Raw genomic sequence first — 15727 nt, 5'->3', positions numbered from 1 at the left:
GTTTAAACCCACATTTTCCATAACAAAATAAACCGTTTATTGGAATTATATAGATTTATTATACTGCTTCTGTAATATATGGATACTTTAGTCTGCAACTGCAATAAGTAAAACAAAACAAAAATTATGAATTAAGCGCACAAAAAGAAACAAATATTATTTCTAATTTGATTGAGAGTTATAAATAAAATCGAAAAGAGTAAATGATAATTTTTCCCTCAATATTTAATACACTTAACTTCAAACTAATTTATTCTCATGTTCAGCCCTAATTAGAAATTATTTTAAGTTATTTTCTGGAGCACTACAATTTATGGAAATTTGTAGTAATTTTGAGTTACACAATAAATTATGATTGAAAGGGAGTTTTTATTTTTTATTTTTAACGAAATTGCTGTTTTTCTGTGTATTTTTCTGAGCTTAAAACATGTTGACATAGTCACTGATAATCTTCTTGAGTTTTTTATATATTCGTTTTCCATGCGCGTTCTGGTAGGAAGGCTGGCATTAATGCAAAGTCTGCACTGTCAAAGAGTTAGGAAACCATAAATTTCTATCGAATTCCTAATTTTCTCCCCAAAAAATCCAATCTTGCCATAGTTTCTGTGTCTGTTTTCTTGTGGGATAACCATCATCAATGGAACAAGAACCACATCAATGGGTAGTGCATCCTCATGAAGAAGAAGAAGAAGAAGGAATGATGGAAGATGGTGCTTTGATAAGAAAGAAAATTGTTACAGAAGAAGTAACATCCTTCTCCTCCACCACTTCCTCCTCCTCTTCTAGTAGCAATGACAGTGAGCATGATAGTGGAACTTGTTCAGTGGTCACAGCCCCAGATGGATCTCCTGTTCAGAAAGATGAAGAAGTTTCAGAGATAGGAAATGGTGGTGAAAATTTCAACCATGTTAATGGTGATAAATCAGATTATGAAGCTGTTGGGCTTGCACAAGTAGCAGAGTTTGCAGGAGAACCAACAAATGTAGAGGCCATAAGTGGTTTTAATATGTCACAGAATATGAACAGTGTTTATTTTGATAAGCAACAAGGTACCTCGCCTCCTCCTACTTTTTCTTGGATTTTGTTTTTGTTTTGTTGTACTATTTGCGTTAAAGGATCTGGTTCGTGGTTGATAGAGTGTAGTCTTCTTTCGGTTTATTAAATTGTATTACACTTTTTTCAGGAAATCACTGTTGTGTGTTTGTTGTTGCATCACTTTCATTCCCAATGTTTTCTTCAAATTAAATTATTAAGTTGTGTTGTGAATTGTGATGTGTGCATTAGTTCTAACAAGGTTTTGAACTGTGGTTGCAATCCATGATATTGTGGTGGGAAATTGTCCTAGCCTTGGTCTAAAATTTTTTTGTCCTAGTCTTGTTGTGCTGAAGTTCTGGTTCTTTCCATGGTTTAGGTTGACCATAGATTGGGTCTAAGTAGTTAAAGATAGTCCTCAATCCATATTGATGTTGCGGACCTCAAATTTTCTTTCCTAGCTTACTGATAACATGTGAACAAAGATTTCCTACATAGATGAGTTAACTGGAACTAACCAAAAATTTGGACAAAAATCCTGCTTGACTGAAATGTTTTTCTGTTATCAAATTTCTGGGAATTAGTTTTCTTTTTCTGATGTTCAATAAAAAAATTTCACTTTTTATGCTTGAAGGAATGTGGAAATGTCACCACTGCACATGGACCAAGAGATTTGACAGTCCTTGGACTGTGCCAAATTGGAATCTTAAGGGTTATCCTGACTTGATGATGAGTGTCAAACCTATGATTCAACATGCACCATGTTTTGTTTATGAAATTAAAGGTCAGTAGATGCCAAGATTCTAGAATTCACATTAGCAGTTCCAACCAGCATAGTTGAATAGCCTTTAAACAAGATAGATTCTCCATAGAGTTATGAGGACTTGAAGTAACTTTTATTGTAAATTTCCGGATGAAATTGTAACAGTTAATTTTACTTTGTTGGCTTTAAAAGCTTAGAGTAGTTAGAATATGAATGTAGAAACAGCCCCCGCTTGTTCAATGTTTCTGTATATGCACTTTTGACATTGTTTTGGTGATGTTTAGATAGACATAAGTGACTTTTGTTTATTTGAATGGTTGGCGCCAGTATTGATACTAAATTTCTGTTATTGTATCTGTTTTATTTTTATTTTAGAATTACTGTCGTGTTATTTTATGATTTTGGAACAAGTATATGAATATATATGCTTGTATAGCATACAGTAACATAACCTGTAATAATTATATCTTTGAAGCTCATTTTGGGCTATTATAATTATGTCATTCTTACATGTGCAGATGACGAAGTTAATGGACTTAATGGAGTTCTAAATGGTGTTGCTAATGGGTCTGTCCATCCAACAAATCTGGGGGAGAGAGAAGTTAATGTACAAGCAGATCTGTCAGCTATTCAAAACAGTCTATGCAGCGAAAACACAAGTCAGTGTATTAAAACTGTGGACAACAAGCTCCCTTCCATTCCAGAACTATCCCATAAGCACAATTCATCTGATATACAAGCTACACCTGTTGCAGATTTTCATGAAGAAACTAGTGCAAAGGAAGCTCCTAATTTGATAAAAGAAGAGATTGATCAGCCACTTGAAGAATTTGATGTTGAGGCAGTGTTGGAAAAACAAGAGACTCATGATTTGTTCTGTCCTAATTGTCATTCTTGCATTACTAAAAGGGTAATCCTCAAAAAAAGAAAAAGGAATCCTGGAAAAACAGATATTGAAGCCAAGCGTGATAAGTTGGAGAAAATTCATAATTTAGAGCATGATAAGTTGGAGACTATAGGCAGCTCAGGGCTGTTAGATAGTCCTGAACATCCCAATGCCAACCCAGGTGATAATGCAAATGTAAGATCTGAGCCTGATATTGTTAGTCAAGAGCCACCTGCTGAAGATAATCAGCCTCGTGAAGAACCAGAAGTATTCAGATGTTTATCATGCTTCAGCTTCTTTATTCCTAGTGGTAAGTGGGTTACCTGTTCTGGTATCAGAGCATAGTGTGGTCTTTGGTTTAAGTTTGATAAAAGAAATTTATTGGCCAGAAGGTAATAATATCACGAGTGGTTATGAACTTCCTTATGGTTAGTGACTTAAAGCTGTAATTTCGTGGAAGCTGTAGTGTTAACTTTATGGTATAAAAATTGAGACATCTGATTTTGAATTAAACAGATATGCCTTCTGATGTGCTTGAAGGTCATTGTCAAGTACTACTCAACCTAAATTTATTCTATTTGGTGAAGGCTGACTAATGTTTTTATATATCTAAAAGTTGTTGTTCTGACATTTGTGCATATATTAAGTGCAAATTAGAAGTTTTCTTTTGATATATTATGTTTGATCTATGATGATTATACACTAATGCTTGTCATCTATGTGAACTTATAATCTCGTTATTTTGAACAGGAAAATGTTTTGATGCAATCCGTATTTTTGGTGGTGCCAGCAAGAAGGAAGGTGCACAAAATCCTCCCAGTGTACCTGCAAGTAATTTGCAGTTTCCTTCAAATCCACAAGGCTCCAGTGCAAATTGGTTTAAATCTCTGATTAATAAGGGGAAAAAAGCTAGTAAGCAAGTTTTATTTTAAATAGTTATTTATTGGTACTACTTAGAAAAGTCACCTTCACAATGATGCTTATTTGAAGATAGGCACCACCAAGGTGTTTGTCGTGGGGCTTCCAGCCTTCCACCCTAAATATTCAATTATAGAATTCTGTCATTGTCATTTCTGAAGATAATTTTACAAAACAAAATGAATAACATTCCTTCAAACATCTTTATACATTTAAATGTGATATTTGAGCTTACTGAAAAGACTTGTTTTCAGAAGCATTTCAAATTCTGTATACTCCTTGTGATTTACTTCCGTATTGAATATCCTATTAATAGAGTTTCTCATATTTTCCCTTCCAACATTTTCTTGAATGGTTGAGAATTGTTCATATCAAATGTAAACTAAGAAATATGGGAAATCATGCTATATCTTGCAGTGAATTTCACTCGAGATTGAAATTTGTTATTATGACATCAGTCTCTAATTTGCCCATTTTCTTGATATGATTGTGTAGGTGATGCACCCCTTGAATATTCTGGAACTGGTTCTGCTCAGCAGCATAACTCAACATCAATCACTTCAGATGAGCTCACCTCACGTGGAATTGGTCATTCTGAAGATCCACCTGCTGATACATCTGTAGTTACGGATGTAAAACCTACACCAGATATCAATCATGCACATGGAGGCATGGATTCTTTGATTTCATCAACAGTAAGTCAATAAAAGATTAAACCATGTATAGAAAATGGCATCAAATTTCGTACAGCATCAAGAAATGAGGTATTTGCTAACCAAAAGTGTCTTGACTCATTGCTTCAGAATGATTTGTCATCTATACAGTCCGGTACAAAAAGTGCCGGTGATTTGGTGAATGGAATGCAGAAAGTTGTGCGTGATACATCAGATTTTTCGTACGTGAAACCATTGCTGGATGGAAACTTGAGCAGTGAGGGAGAGAAAAAGGGATATGATAGTCTTCCATTAGCAGCTTCTACTCCAAAAGAAGCCGTTCTGAAACCTTATGAAGGGAAAACTGAAATTCTTACTTCTACAACTGTAGGGTTTCAATTTCTTGAGGGTACACCGAAAGATGTAGACAAGACACCTGAAATTATTGGGAATGGTTATTCATCTGTGGTACATGGAGCACAATCACCAATTCAATCATCTGGCAGTGCAATACATGCAAATGATGTAGCTAGTAATAAGCAAAATTTTAAAACAGATGCCATCTTTCCATCAAAACTAGATTTTACTCCAATTGACAAGGAAATATATCCTCCTACCAGAAAGGAAAATGAAGGTATGTGCATGAAATAAATGTCATCAGTTAACCACGTGTATAGAGCATTATTGCTAACCTGTATCACTTGCAGAGTGTGTTCCCAGAAGATATCTTGCAGGTTTGCATTTGTGAATAACAGAGTTATCGCTTATTATTTTGGTGTAGGTGGAGACGTGATAGTTGATATTGGGAAAGGAACATTTGTATCCGCAGCACCTCATACAGCAGATGATATTCCAGCTGAAAGTACTACTATAACTGAAACTCAGATAGAAACTGTACAACCCAGAGATGAAGTTGGCGAACCTCAAGGATGGGAAATACTTAAAAGCATTGTGTATGGTGGTTTAGTTGAGTCAATCACAAGCCTAGGAATTGTGTCATCTGCAGTTAGTTCGGGTGTTACCCCATGTAAGTTTCTCTCTTCCTTTTAGTGGGGCTTAGTGAGGCACTTTTCAAGAGTGAAAATCGGTTAATTGGATAATATATGTATAATTATGGGTGCAAATGGGTCAGACTAGTGTTTACTTTAAACCAGCTTGTTCTATTTCCTAACTATAAGACATTAATTTGACTGGTATCAGCTTTTTCAAGACTTTACCTAGCTTCTTAAAGCCCATTTTGGCTAAAAGCTTATTCAGTAACGAGGTCTTTTAAGTAAGCCAGCAAACATGTATTTAATTCTTAATTAGGCTCACAAACACACAACTTCAACATATTGTAGAAGAATCTAATACAATAATACTAAAAATAATATCATCATTGTTTTATTATTATTTTATATTTTCTTAAACAACTTAGTTTCTTATGATTGAAAGGCTTTTTGGATAATCTAAGCCTGGCCTTTTACCTAAATGGCTTTGAAAGAATCTTTAGCCTAACTTTGTTGGAGATCTCACATTGTTCAGAAATATGACAAAAAGTAAATTATATATGTAAGTGCAAACCTCATCATATCAGCTTGAGGGGGAGAGGGGCATTTCACTAAATTTGAATTTTCTATTCCTCACAGTAGTATATGTTAAAGAGATTCATTTTGTATTTTTAGAATAATTAGGTCATTACAACTTGCATCTACTTATGGTACTTGAATCACATTTTATAACTAAAAGCATACATGAAAATTTTTCACCTGAGTGGTGCAACTTTGGTATGTTGTGTTTCATCTAATCTGTTTTAACTTGAAATTTGGTTTCCAAGGTGGTTCTATTTGATGGAGAAGTTTCTTTTAAAAGAACAAGAAATTTGATGACGTTGCAAAAGCCAAATATAACTTATGCTCATACCCACTTTTTTAATACTAAATATAAGTAATGTAATTGAAACATGTCTTGATAAATCGTCAAGCATATAAGTTGCCAAGTATATTTGTTGGACTTCAAAAATTTATGCTTTTGTGCAAAACATATATTTATCAATCAAATTCAAATCTTTTGTGCAAAACATATGTTAATTTCTAATTGTCTCTACTGTTCCTAGTTTTATGAGAAGGTTCACTGAATTGATAGGAGCTCTATCTATACTTGAGTATTATTTCATCTAAAAAGGTGAAATTTTGGTTGATGGCAAATTAATTTTTTGTTTGTGTTTATTGTAGTGAATATTATAGCATTGGGATTTGCAAATATCATTGGTGGACTTGTCATCCTTGGTCACAATGTGAGTGGGCTTTCATGTGCTCCTCCAATCTCATAATTCTAAATTGTATCATCATATCTCTGTGGGCATTCATTTTTCATATATCTTTCATGCATAAACAAAATATAGTTGAAATAACATGTTAAGATAGAGTTATTGAGAATGGCAGTAGAAATGACTCATCATATGACAGGTTAAAATTAAATCATAACTGCTCCGGTAACCTGAGCCTCGAAACATCTTGCTATATATTCTCTCTTTAGTCACAATGATTAATTATTGTTAAGTTTGACTTATTTTATATATTCTAGTTCCATCAACAACACCTTCTTGTTTAACACATGTTACAACATAATGCATGAATGTATGATCTGATAGCTGAAGAATGTTCTCTCTCGATTAACCTTAATCAGTCTATGCTATTTCAAAACATGGTGACATGTCCTTAATGCTATGAAGTTCCATTTTCAATTCTATTTCCTTCTGTTTAAAACTTGGTCAAACATGCTTCCGTAAGACAAACTTGTGAGTGGTTTTAAATCCTGAAATGCACTCACTATACACCCATTTTACCCAAGTCTCTTTGCTCATAAAAACTAGTCCAAAAAAAAAAAAAATACTTAGTCTATGCTCTCTTTTTCACCAGCTTGTTGACTTGAAAAATGATCACTCTGGAGAGGATCAAACACAAACGGTTGTGCAAGATCGGTATCGAGAATTTCTAGGACGCCGTGAGAACTTCTTGCTTCATGCTGTTGTAGCTGTTTTATCATTCCTGATTTTTGGTGCTGTCCCCCTTGTTGTCTATGGCCTCTTGATCAATAAGAGTTACGACACTGAACTTAAGCTTGCTGTGGTAGCAGCTACTTCTGTTGTGTGCATCATTCTACTTGCTATTGGGAAAGTTTACACCAGCAGACCACCCAAAGCCTATATGAAAACTGTGTTGTACTATGTTGCAATGGCACTTTCAACCTCAGGAGTAACATATATAGCAGGCAACCTCATCAAGGATCTCCTAGAGAAATATAACCACCCAGAATCAGGTTTCGCTATAACCATGATGCCCATATCAGGCACAAACACGGGATCAACATGGATGTCTCAATGAACTGGTAGGAAGTAGGACTTTTTGTTAGAAGGAGTTTCTGTTTCTTCTTTTACCTTATCTTCAAAGGTAGTCACTAGAGGAACTTGATTAGAATAAATGTTTGTAGCAAGACGTGAAGGTTCAACCAACCTTTTATTTTGTTTTGTTTTTCCTTTCCACGACACTCGGCGATTTTGTTACCAATAGAATGACAACTTGGAAAATAAATTCAACAAAATCTTTGTATTCCATCTATTATGAGCGTTGAAATCTTGTGTTGTTGTATTGTGTAGCTTATCCAATGACATAACATATCTGACTATTACTTAAAATATTGACATACTTTGTAGAAAAGGTGAGTTTTACAACTTAGTTGTTAAAATAGTTTGTTTATTATTTGTTGCACATGTTAATGACTATATATACATGGATATTTCGAGAGAGGATTACTGCAAGATATAACTCCAATAAAACATGAGTCAATTCACACATAAAAAACTCCAATAAAACATGAGTCAAAAATTCACACATAAAATCTTTTTGTTCCATGTAAGTATCTCAAGATTCATTTCACAGCTAGAAGATGTAAGACCTTGGAATCTTGCATGAATCTACTAAATACACCAACACTAAATCTTAAATTAAATCAGGCCTTGTGTTACACAAGTACCTTAAGCTACCAACCATGCTTCTGTACATAGTAGGGTCAACACCCTCTTCTTCAGAGTTGCTTTCCAGCTTTAAACCATAATCAACAAGAGTGATGGCAGTGTTGCTCCGCTGCATATTGTATTTTTTTGAGCAAGTCACGAGCATATTTAGTTTGGTGCATAACCACTCCACTTGGTGTTTGAGTGAATTCGATGCCCAGAAAATAAATCAATTTTCCAAGGTCATTCATTTCAAACTCCTTCATCAGCTCCTCCTCGCAATCTTTTATTAACTTCTCATTGTTGCTCGTGATCAAAAGATCATCAACATAAAGACATATGATGGTTCTTCCATCAACTCTGTTGTTCTCACAGTTTTTCACATATACGACATATTCCGACATGCATTTCACAAACCCAATTTTCTCAAGAAACCCATCAATCCACTTGTTCGGGCTTCCTTCAACCCATAAGACCTTTTTTAGCCTATACACTTTATGCTTTTCAAATTCATTCACAAAGCCACTAGGTTGTAGTGGACCTTTCAAAAACGCAAATTTTACATCTAATTGATGTAAACTCCGGTCCTCATTCGTTGCCATAGCCACAACCAATCTCACAGTTTTGATTCTGGCCACAGGTGCATGGACTTCACCGTAGTCTACACCAACTTTCTGCAGGAAGCCTTTGGCCACAAGCCTGGCTTTATGCCTCACCACATCACCATCTGCATTCACTTTGACTTTGTAAATCCATTTGAGTGCAATGGACTTCTTGTTCGGTAGAAGCTCCACTAACTCCCAAGTTTGATTCCTTTTGATAGAATCAATTTCCTCCTCCATAACTTTCAACCAATGACCATCTCTTGCTGCTTCTTTAAATGAAATGGGTTTAGATTCTGCGATTAGTGCAAAATGCACAAGGTTTCCCTCTGTTTCTGCTACATCATTAGACACGTCGTAATCACGAAGAGAAGAAGGAAGTTGTGATACTCTCCCTGATTTTCTGATAGTCTGCTCAATGGAGTTATCTTGGTCTGCTGAACTCGTCTTCTGTGTTAGCTGTCCAACTCCAGCTTGATGACTCATCAATGTATACATCCCTACTTGCTGACACCTGCTTCAAAATGGGGTCATATAGCTTGTAGCCACCTGCCTCATGATAGCCAATCAAAATTTGTGTTTGGTTCTGTCATCTGGCTTTTTCCTCTGTTGTTCGGCTACATGTTTGAAGCATAAAGAACCAAAGATCCTTCAACTAGCCTCTTAAATTTTTCAAACACCGATAGCACCTCATTCTTTTTTTTTTTTTTTTATCAAGTAAATCCACATCTTTCTTCTAAGATCATCAATGAACGTGACTATATACTTGTTTCCACTGCGAGTTTCAATCTGCATTGGACTGCAGACATCATAGTAGATTACACCGAGTTTTTCAGTGGCTTTAGTTGGAATGAACTTCTTGAATCTTGGCCGAGCTTGCTTGCACTGGATGCACTCTTTGCAGACTTCCTCTGGAATTCTAATTTCTGGTAGCCCTTTAACCATTTTTCCTTGGATGAATTGACACAAATGTTGGAAGTTCAAGTGCCTGAATCTATTGTGCCACAACCACTCATCTTTATCTACTGTAGTGGCAAACATTGGTGTCTTCAAGTACTCATAGCAACACAGAATGTTCTATTTTCTGAAAGATTCGCATGAACAATCAGCTTTTTCTGATTATCATATACACTCAGTCCATTCTCCTTCATCTCTATGATATATCCTTTCTACAGCAGTTGTCCAAGACTCAATAGGTTTGGTTTCAGACCTGGCATGTATAGGACACCATCAACTACAACTTCTCTGTCATCTGAATCTCTCAACACCACACCTCCAACACCTTCTAAGTTTAGGCTGCTATCATTGGCAAACCTGATCTTACCATGAGAAGTATCATCAAGCTTGATGAACCAATCCTTCCTTCTTGTCATATGTGTGGAACATCCAGAATCTAGATACCTTGAAGATTCTTCATCTGAACTGATGTTACTGGTTTTAGCCATGAGCATCACAACATCTGAGTCAGAGGAAGCCGCGTCTTGAGCCAAATTGGCTTGGTTCTTTGGCCTGTTCTTGGCACCTTCTCCATACCAACATTCGAATGCAAAGTTATCAAACTTTTGACAGTTGTGGCACTTCAATGTCTTCTTATCGAACTTCCAGTCTTTCCCCTCTTTTCCTTGTTTCTTGATATCTTTCTTGGGCTTGGAGTCATCTTCATATTTTTCTTCTTTCTTCGTTTTGCTATTGAAGCGTTTCTTCTCTTTTTAGTTTCTGCTTCTTCCTTTCTGAAAAGCCTTTGCTTGGAGAGCTTGTTATTGATTCTACCTCCTCTCATCAATCATGTATTCATGTGCCTCAAGTGAGTGTTATAACGCCTCCAATTCCATCTCCTCCAGGTCCTTTGTTTCTTCAATTGTCATGACTATATGATCAAATCTCTGTGGCAGTGTTCTGAGAATTTTATCAACCACCTGCTGATCAATGATTGTATCCCTGCTCGTCCTCATCGCGTTCACAATTTCCTGAATCTTGTCGAAGTACTCAGAAATTGTCTCACTTTCATCCATGCAAATACACTCAATCTGTCTTCTCAGAGTCTGTCACTTGACCTTTTTGTTCTTATCATCATCACCATACATCTTCATCAAAATTTCCCAACCCTCCTTTGCGGTTGCAGCTTTTGAAATCTTGTTAAAGATTTTTGGCCCAACACACTGATACAAGACAAATTTGGCCTTGATGTCAAGCTTCTGGAGGTTCTTGTAGTTTCTTTTTTCTTCATCAGTAGCCTTGGTTCCAGGCTCTTCAAACCCGTTCATCATCACCTCAGCTACATCATGAAAGCCAAAGATTGCTACAGACTTGACCCTTTCCATCGAACACCGGAAGTGCACCCTGGACTAGCCATCTTGATTCTGAACTACCTCAAGAATCTGCACAAATATTGATACCTACAATCTGAAGATTGTGCTTTTCTCCTGGCTACGCACTCCACCACACGCTCCTTCCACACACACCTGACAACAACGCTCAACACCCTCTACCACAATACACAGGCGAACCTTTGCTCTGGATACCATATTCAAATCAGAGTCAAACTACTGAGAAAGGCAATGAAACAGTAAGTGGAAACTGTTATATGAGACGTGTTAAATGCACTCAGAAAATGGCTTCTATATTATTGTTGAACCAGGTGTCCTTTAATGCCAAATACAGCAGTTAATGCCACAAACGTAACTGACAGAAACAAAAAAATAACGGAAACATAAAGTTGTGGTTTCGCATATTCAACATTATTCACTTCTCATCGCCTCTTTAGGTTTTTTCATACCTTGTAAGGTATTTGAAACATGGATTATAGAAACAAGATCAATCCACCATTGTTATGATTAAAATTAACCTTATTAGATTAAAAGAAGCAAAAACAAATTATTTGTCTTTTTCTCTAAGTAAATGTTAGTTTTTCTTATAGTCTTCAAAGGAACCATATTAATGAAGCAATGTGTACAAAATACAATGTATTAAGAAAAAAAAAATCGAATCTTACAAGATTGTTAATTTCATCCATAGTGACCAATATGTTAACTTCGCTCAATATTTTTCTCCAAAGTTAATCATCTATTGTAGCTCTATCAAACAAATTCATTAGATTTTAAAAATTAATAATTATATTATGGATTAAGTAATCTAGAAATATGAAAAATAACTTCTATATTACATAATTTGTAACACATACTTAACCCTTCCAGATTAGTCAATCCAAAATTGTCCAAATATATTCTGAATTAGTAACTTTCGAAAATCATAAATCACCTTCCAAATTAGGTGATCACAAAATACCTTATAAATTAATATTTTATAAGTCATTAATCACCTTCCAAATTTGATGATCAAGAAATATCTTACTAACGAACATATCTATATAAAAAAACGTACAAATTACAAAATCTGTAGTTACTTTGAAGAGATACCCTTTTTGAATAGTAAAATCCAGAACTTCTACCATTATAGTTGTGGATTGTACTTTTTTCATAATGCAATTTTTACTTTCTAAAAGTGCAGTTTATAACATGAAATCCAAAATTTATATTTTGAATTGTTATATCTGGAAGACTTTAAAATAATATAATTTTAAGAAAATATTACAACCAGTGTAAAGAAAGATTTTTTTTTTCCTAAATGTTTTATAAACTATATCTTAATACTTATCACACATCAATGGTCTAACACCTTAGACTCCGCAATCTCATTATTATAAAAGAGAACCCAACATTTAATTCCATCATTTGGACAAAGAGTGGCAAAGCTTGCTGGAAGGGAAAGCGAATATATTATTCATTTTAGTTCGGTTTACAAATAAGTGAAGTAATTAATTAAATTCACCTAATACGATAAAAAGTGATACGATTAAAATTTTCACATTCATTAAATCAAATCCAATATAATTACTCATTTTTTTAATAAATCTCCTTCCGAGTTTTTAAAATGTTAACATCCACGTGCAAAAACTTCAAAACAAATAAAATCATGTTATAAAATAAAGCATAATAGAGAGAAGAGAGAAAATATACAATAGAAGAAATAATAAAGAATAAGAGAATAAGGAACAATTTTTGTGTATCTTATTATTGTTAGGAAGAGTCCTATTTATAGATACAGTAACTCACAGAGGATACAAATCAAATAATTAATAAGTCATGAATCATATGAGTATTGAGTAATTGTATCAAATCAATGAACGACCATTAATTTCATAACACCCATTCCCCTTTGAGTGTCCATTGATAAAAGAATGTGCATCGTCAAAATCTTACTAGGAAAACTCTTTGGGATAAAAAACCTAGTGAAGGAAAAAGAGTACAACATTTTGTATTCTTTAATACAATATTGTTCATCACATATTCTATTTCTCCCCTCATGTAAACTTACATTATTAAGGTGACGAAGTCCGAACTTGTGAATTATTTGCTCAAAAGTTCTTCTTGGCAAAAACTTCATAAATAGACCTATCATATTTTCACATGAATGAAATTTTTGATATCTATATCATCCTTTCAATTGAACAATACACTATTGCCTTCATATATGGTTGTTGATTCCATCTTTGTCGAAGATAGTCACAAGTTTCTTACACATGTTGAATTATAGACCTTAACCAAACATATTCACAACTTTCCTTGTAATTCTGTATGATTAGACGATATTGCTACTATGGTTTATTTCATATACCTTCATAAAACCATTGTGCTACCACATGTGAACAAACATCTTGTTTGTGATCAATCATTGTGACATTGTGAGAATATGTAAAATAACATGCATATACATAACCCATTGGTCTGAATCTGAATCATTTGGATAGAATAAGCTCATATTCGTAGTACCCTTACAGTAATGAAGTATATGTTTTACTCCAAACCATTTTCTTCTTGTAGTTGAAGAATTATATCTTGCTTAACAAATTTACAGCAAATGCAATATTAGATCGAGTATAATTAGAAAGATACATTAGTGTTTCTATGACAATAAGATATGGTGCTTTTAGACCAAGAAGATCTTCATCATTTTCTTGAGGTCTAAGAAGAGTCTTTATCAACATCTAATGACCTCACAACTATTGGAGTGCATAATGGACATGACTTGTCCATTTAGAACATTTTAAACACCTTAATTATATAAGTCTCTTGACGTATAAAAACACCTTTATTTAAATACTCAATTTCTAATTTCAAATAAGACTTTGTCCTTCAAAGATCATTCATCTCAAATTATTTCTTTGAGTAATCAATTGCCTTTGTGAGCTCATTAGGAGTTCCAACGGTGTTTATGTCATCTACATAAACAATAATTATGGCAAATTCATTTTTGGATCTTTTCATATAAGTACAAGAACAAATATGATCATTTCTATATCCTTCTTTTAATAAGTACTCAATAAGACAATTATGCCACACACGTCTTGATTGCTTTAATTAATAAAATAGCATGTTCAATTTTATTGAATAACCCTCTTTAGAATTTGTCTTGTTGGATAAATAAAATCCTTTAGGGATTTTCATATAAATATGATTCTCAAAAGAACCGTACAAATAGGTTGTAACATCATCCATTAGATGTAAATGCAAACCTTGTTGTGCAACTAGAATAATCGAATATTGCAATGTTGTTGCATCCAATACTAGTGAATATGTTTTTTCACAAATCAATACAAGGTTTTGTGAACAACTTTAAGCAACCAATTGTGCTTTGTACCAAACAATTTCATCATTCTTAATTTGATTTTTGTGCAAAAATCTATATGTACCCAACGGGTTTCACAACTTCAGGTGTGCGAACTATATGTCCAAAAACCTTTCGTTTAGCAAGCAAATATAATTACGCTTCTTTGCATATTTTCATTTTGGCCAATCTTTTCTTTGCCGACAATCTTCAATGATCATTGCTTATTGATCCTCATTGTCATTCATAGCATTCATCGCTATGTTATAATTATAAGTAAATGTTTCGTCAATGCTAACTTCATTTTGGTTCCATATTATATGATTCATGACATAATTTATTGAGATCTCATCATTTTCAACAATTTCAAGTACCTGAGGTTCTTCTGGAACCGAACCATTAATTATGTCAAATGAATCTTTTGGGATTTCAACCTTTTCGATTAGGTCATTTTGTATTTTAGCTCTCTTTCTTATTCAAGAGTTTTTATCTTTGGAACCACACTAAAAAAATTCTTACATGAGAATATTAGGTCACTAACCAAAAACCAACTACAATAGAGTATTTGTGATAACTTATTGGCTTGATGTGAATCAATAATGCAACATGCGAAATTGCATATTTCCAAGTAGCCATTGGAAGATTAGCTCTCGTAAGTAATGATCTTGCAATCAATTTTAGACGTTTTAGTAATGATTTCGCAAGTCTATTTTGAGTATCAACATGTGCTACTGGATGCTTAACTTTAATTCCAATTGATATACGATACTCATAAAAAGCATGAGATGTAATTTCACCAGTATTATCAAAACAGATTTTCTAAATCGAATAATCTGGGAAGTGAGCTCTTAATTGTACTAATAACTTTGCAATTACTTGATTGCGAGTTGATAATAAATAAATATGTGACCATCTAGTTGATACATCATTTAAAACCATGAAATATATAAATGTTCCACATGGTGGGTGTATTGGACCACAAATATCACCTTGTATTCGTTCTGAAAATGAGAATGACTCATTTCTAATTTTTTTGGTGATGGTCTAATTATCAACTTTTGTGAACGTATAGTACATGAAAACTCATTAGTCTAAAGAAGTTTCTTGACTCTTAAGTGGGTGTCAACATGAGTTTTTCAACCCTTTTTTTTTGCATCATAATAGATCTAGGATGACCCAAATGATCATACCAAACAAGGAATTCATTTTTATTCG

At 34.1% G+C, this 15727-nt stretch overlaps 2 protein-coding genes across 6 annotated transcripts; one reads left to right on the top strand and one right to left on the bottom strand.

The window, feature by feature from the left end:
• The first annotated feature begins 437 nt into the window (after positions 1 to 437).
• LOC114194506 (membrane protein of ER body-like protein) lies at positions 438 to 7866 on the top strand. 5 transcript variants are annotated; one of them, XM_028084774.1, is made up of 10 exons: positions 451 to 1049; positions 1667 to 1816; positions 2314 to 2454; positions 2551 to 2991; positions 3432 to 3593; positions 4095 to 4294; positions 4403 to 4886; positions 5034 to 5279; positions 6466 to 6527; positions 7153 to 7866. In XM_028084774.1, exons 1-10 carry the CDS (start codon positions 638 to 640, stop codon positions 7615 to 7617), a joined length of 2763 nt encoding a protein of 920 aa, XP_027940575.1. In that variant the 5' UTR covers positions 451 to 637; the 3' UTR covers positions 7618 to 7866. The 5 variants fall into 5 exon arrangements, with proteins under 5 accessions (XP_027940578.1, XP_027940575.1, XP_027940574.1 ...); XM_028084773.1 differs by having other exon boundaries at positions 2314 to 2991; XM_028084776.1 differs by lacking the exon at positions 1667 to 1816 and having other exon boundaries at positions 452 to 1049.
• Positions 7867 to 10017: 2151 nt separating this feature from the next.
• Positions 10018 to 10860, bottom strand: LOC114195059. The gene is made up of 2 exons (XM_028085456.1): positions 10667 to 10860; positions 10018 to 10534 (listed from the first exon to the last, which is right to left on the bottom strand). Exons 1-2 carry the CDS (start codon positions 10858 to 10860, stop codon positions 10018 to 10020), a joined length of 711 nt encoding a protein of 236 aa, XP_027941257.1.
• Between the last annotated feature and the right edge of the window lie 4867 nt (positions 10861 to 15727).

Source organism: Vigna unguiculata, chromosome 8, assembly GCF_004118075.2.
Source record: "Vigna unguiculata cultivar IT97K-499-35 chromosome 8, ASM411807v1, whole genome shotgun sequence".
Classification (NCBI taxonomy): domain Eukaryota; kingdom Viridiplantae; phylum Streptophyta; class Magnoliopsida; order Fabales; family Fabaceae; genus Vigna; species Vigna unguiculata.
This window is presented reverse-complemented; position numbering and strand designations above follow the sequence as displayed.

Coding starts and splice junctions, on each gene's coding strand:
- LOC114195059 (XM_028085456.1), bottom strand. CDS start 10,860: ATGGATGAAAGTGAGACAATTTCTGAGTACTTCGACAAGATTCAGGAA. Junction 10,535..10,666: donor GAGGAGATGGAATTGGAGGC/GTTATAACACTC, acceptor ACGCTTCAATAG/CAAAACGAAGAAAGAAGAAA.
- LOC114194506 (XM_028084773.1), top strand. CDS start 638: ATGGAACAAGAACCACATCAATGGGTAGTGCATCCTCATGAAGAAGAA. Junction 1,050..1,666: donor TTATTTTGATAAGCAACAAG/GTACCTCGCCTC, acceptor TTATGCTTGAAG/GAATGTGGAAATGTCACCAC. Junction 4,887..5,033: donor TACCAGAAAGGAAAATGAAG/GTATGTGCATGA, acceptor ATTTTGGTGTAG/GTGGAGACGTGATAGTTGAT.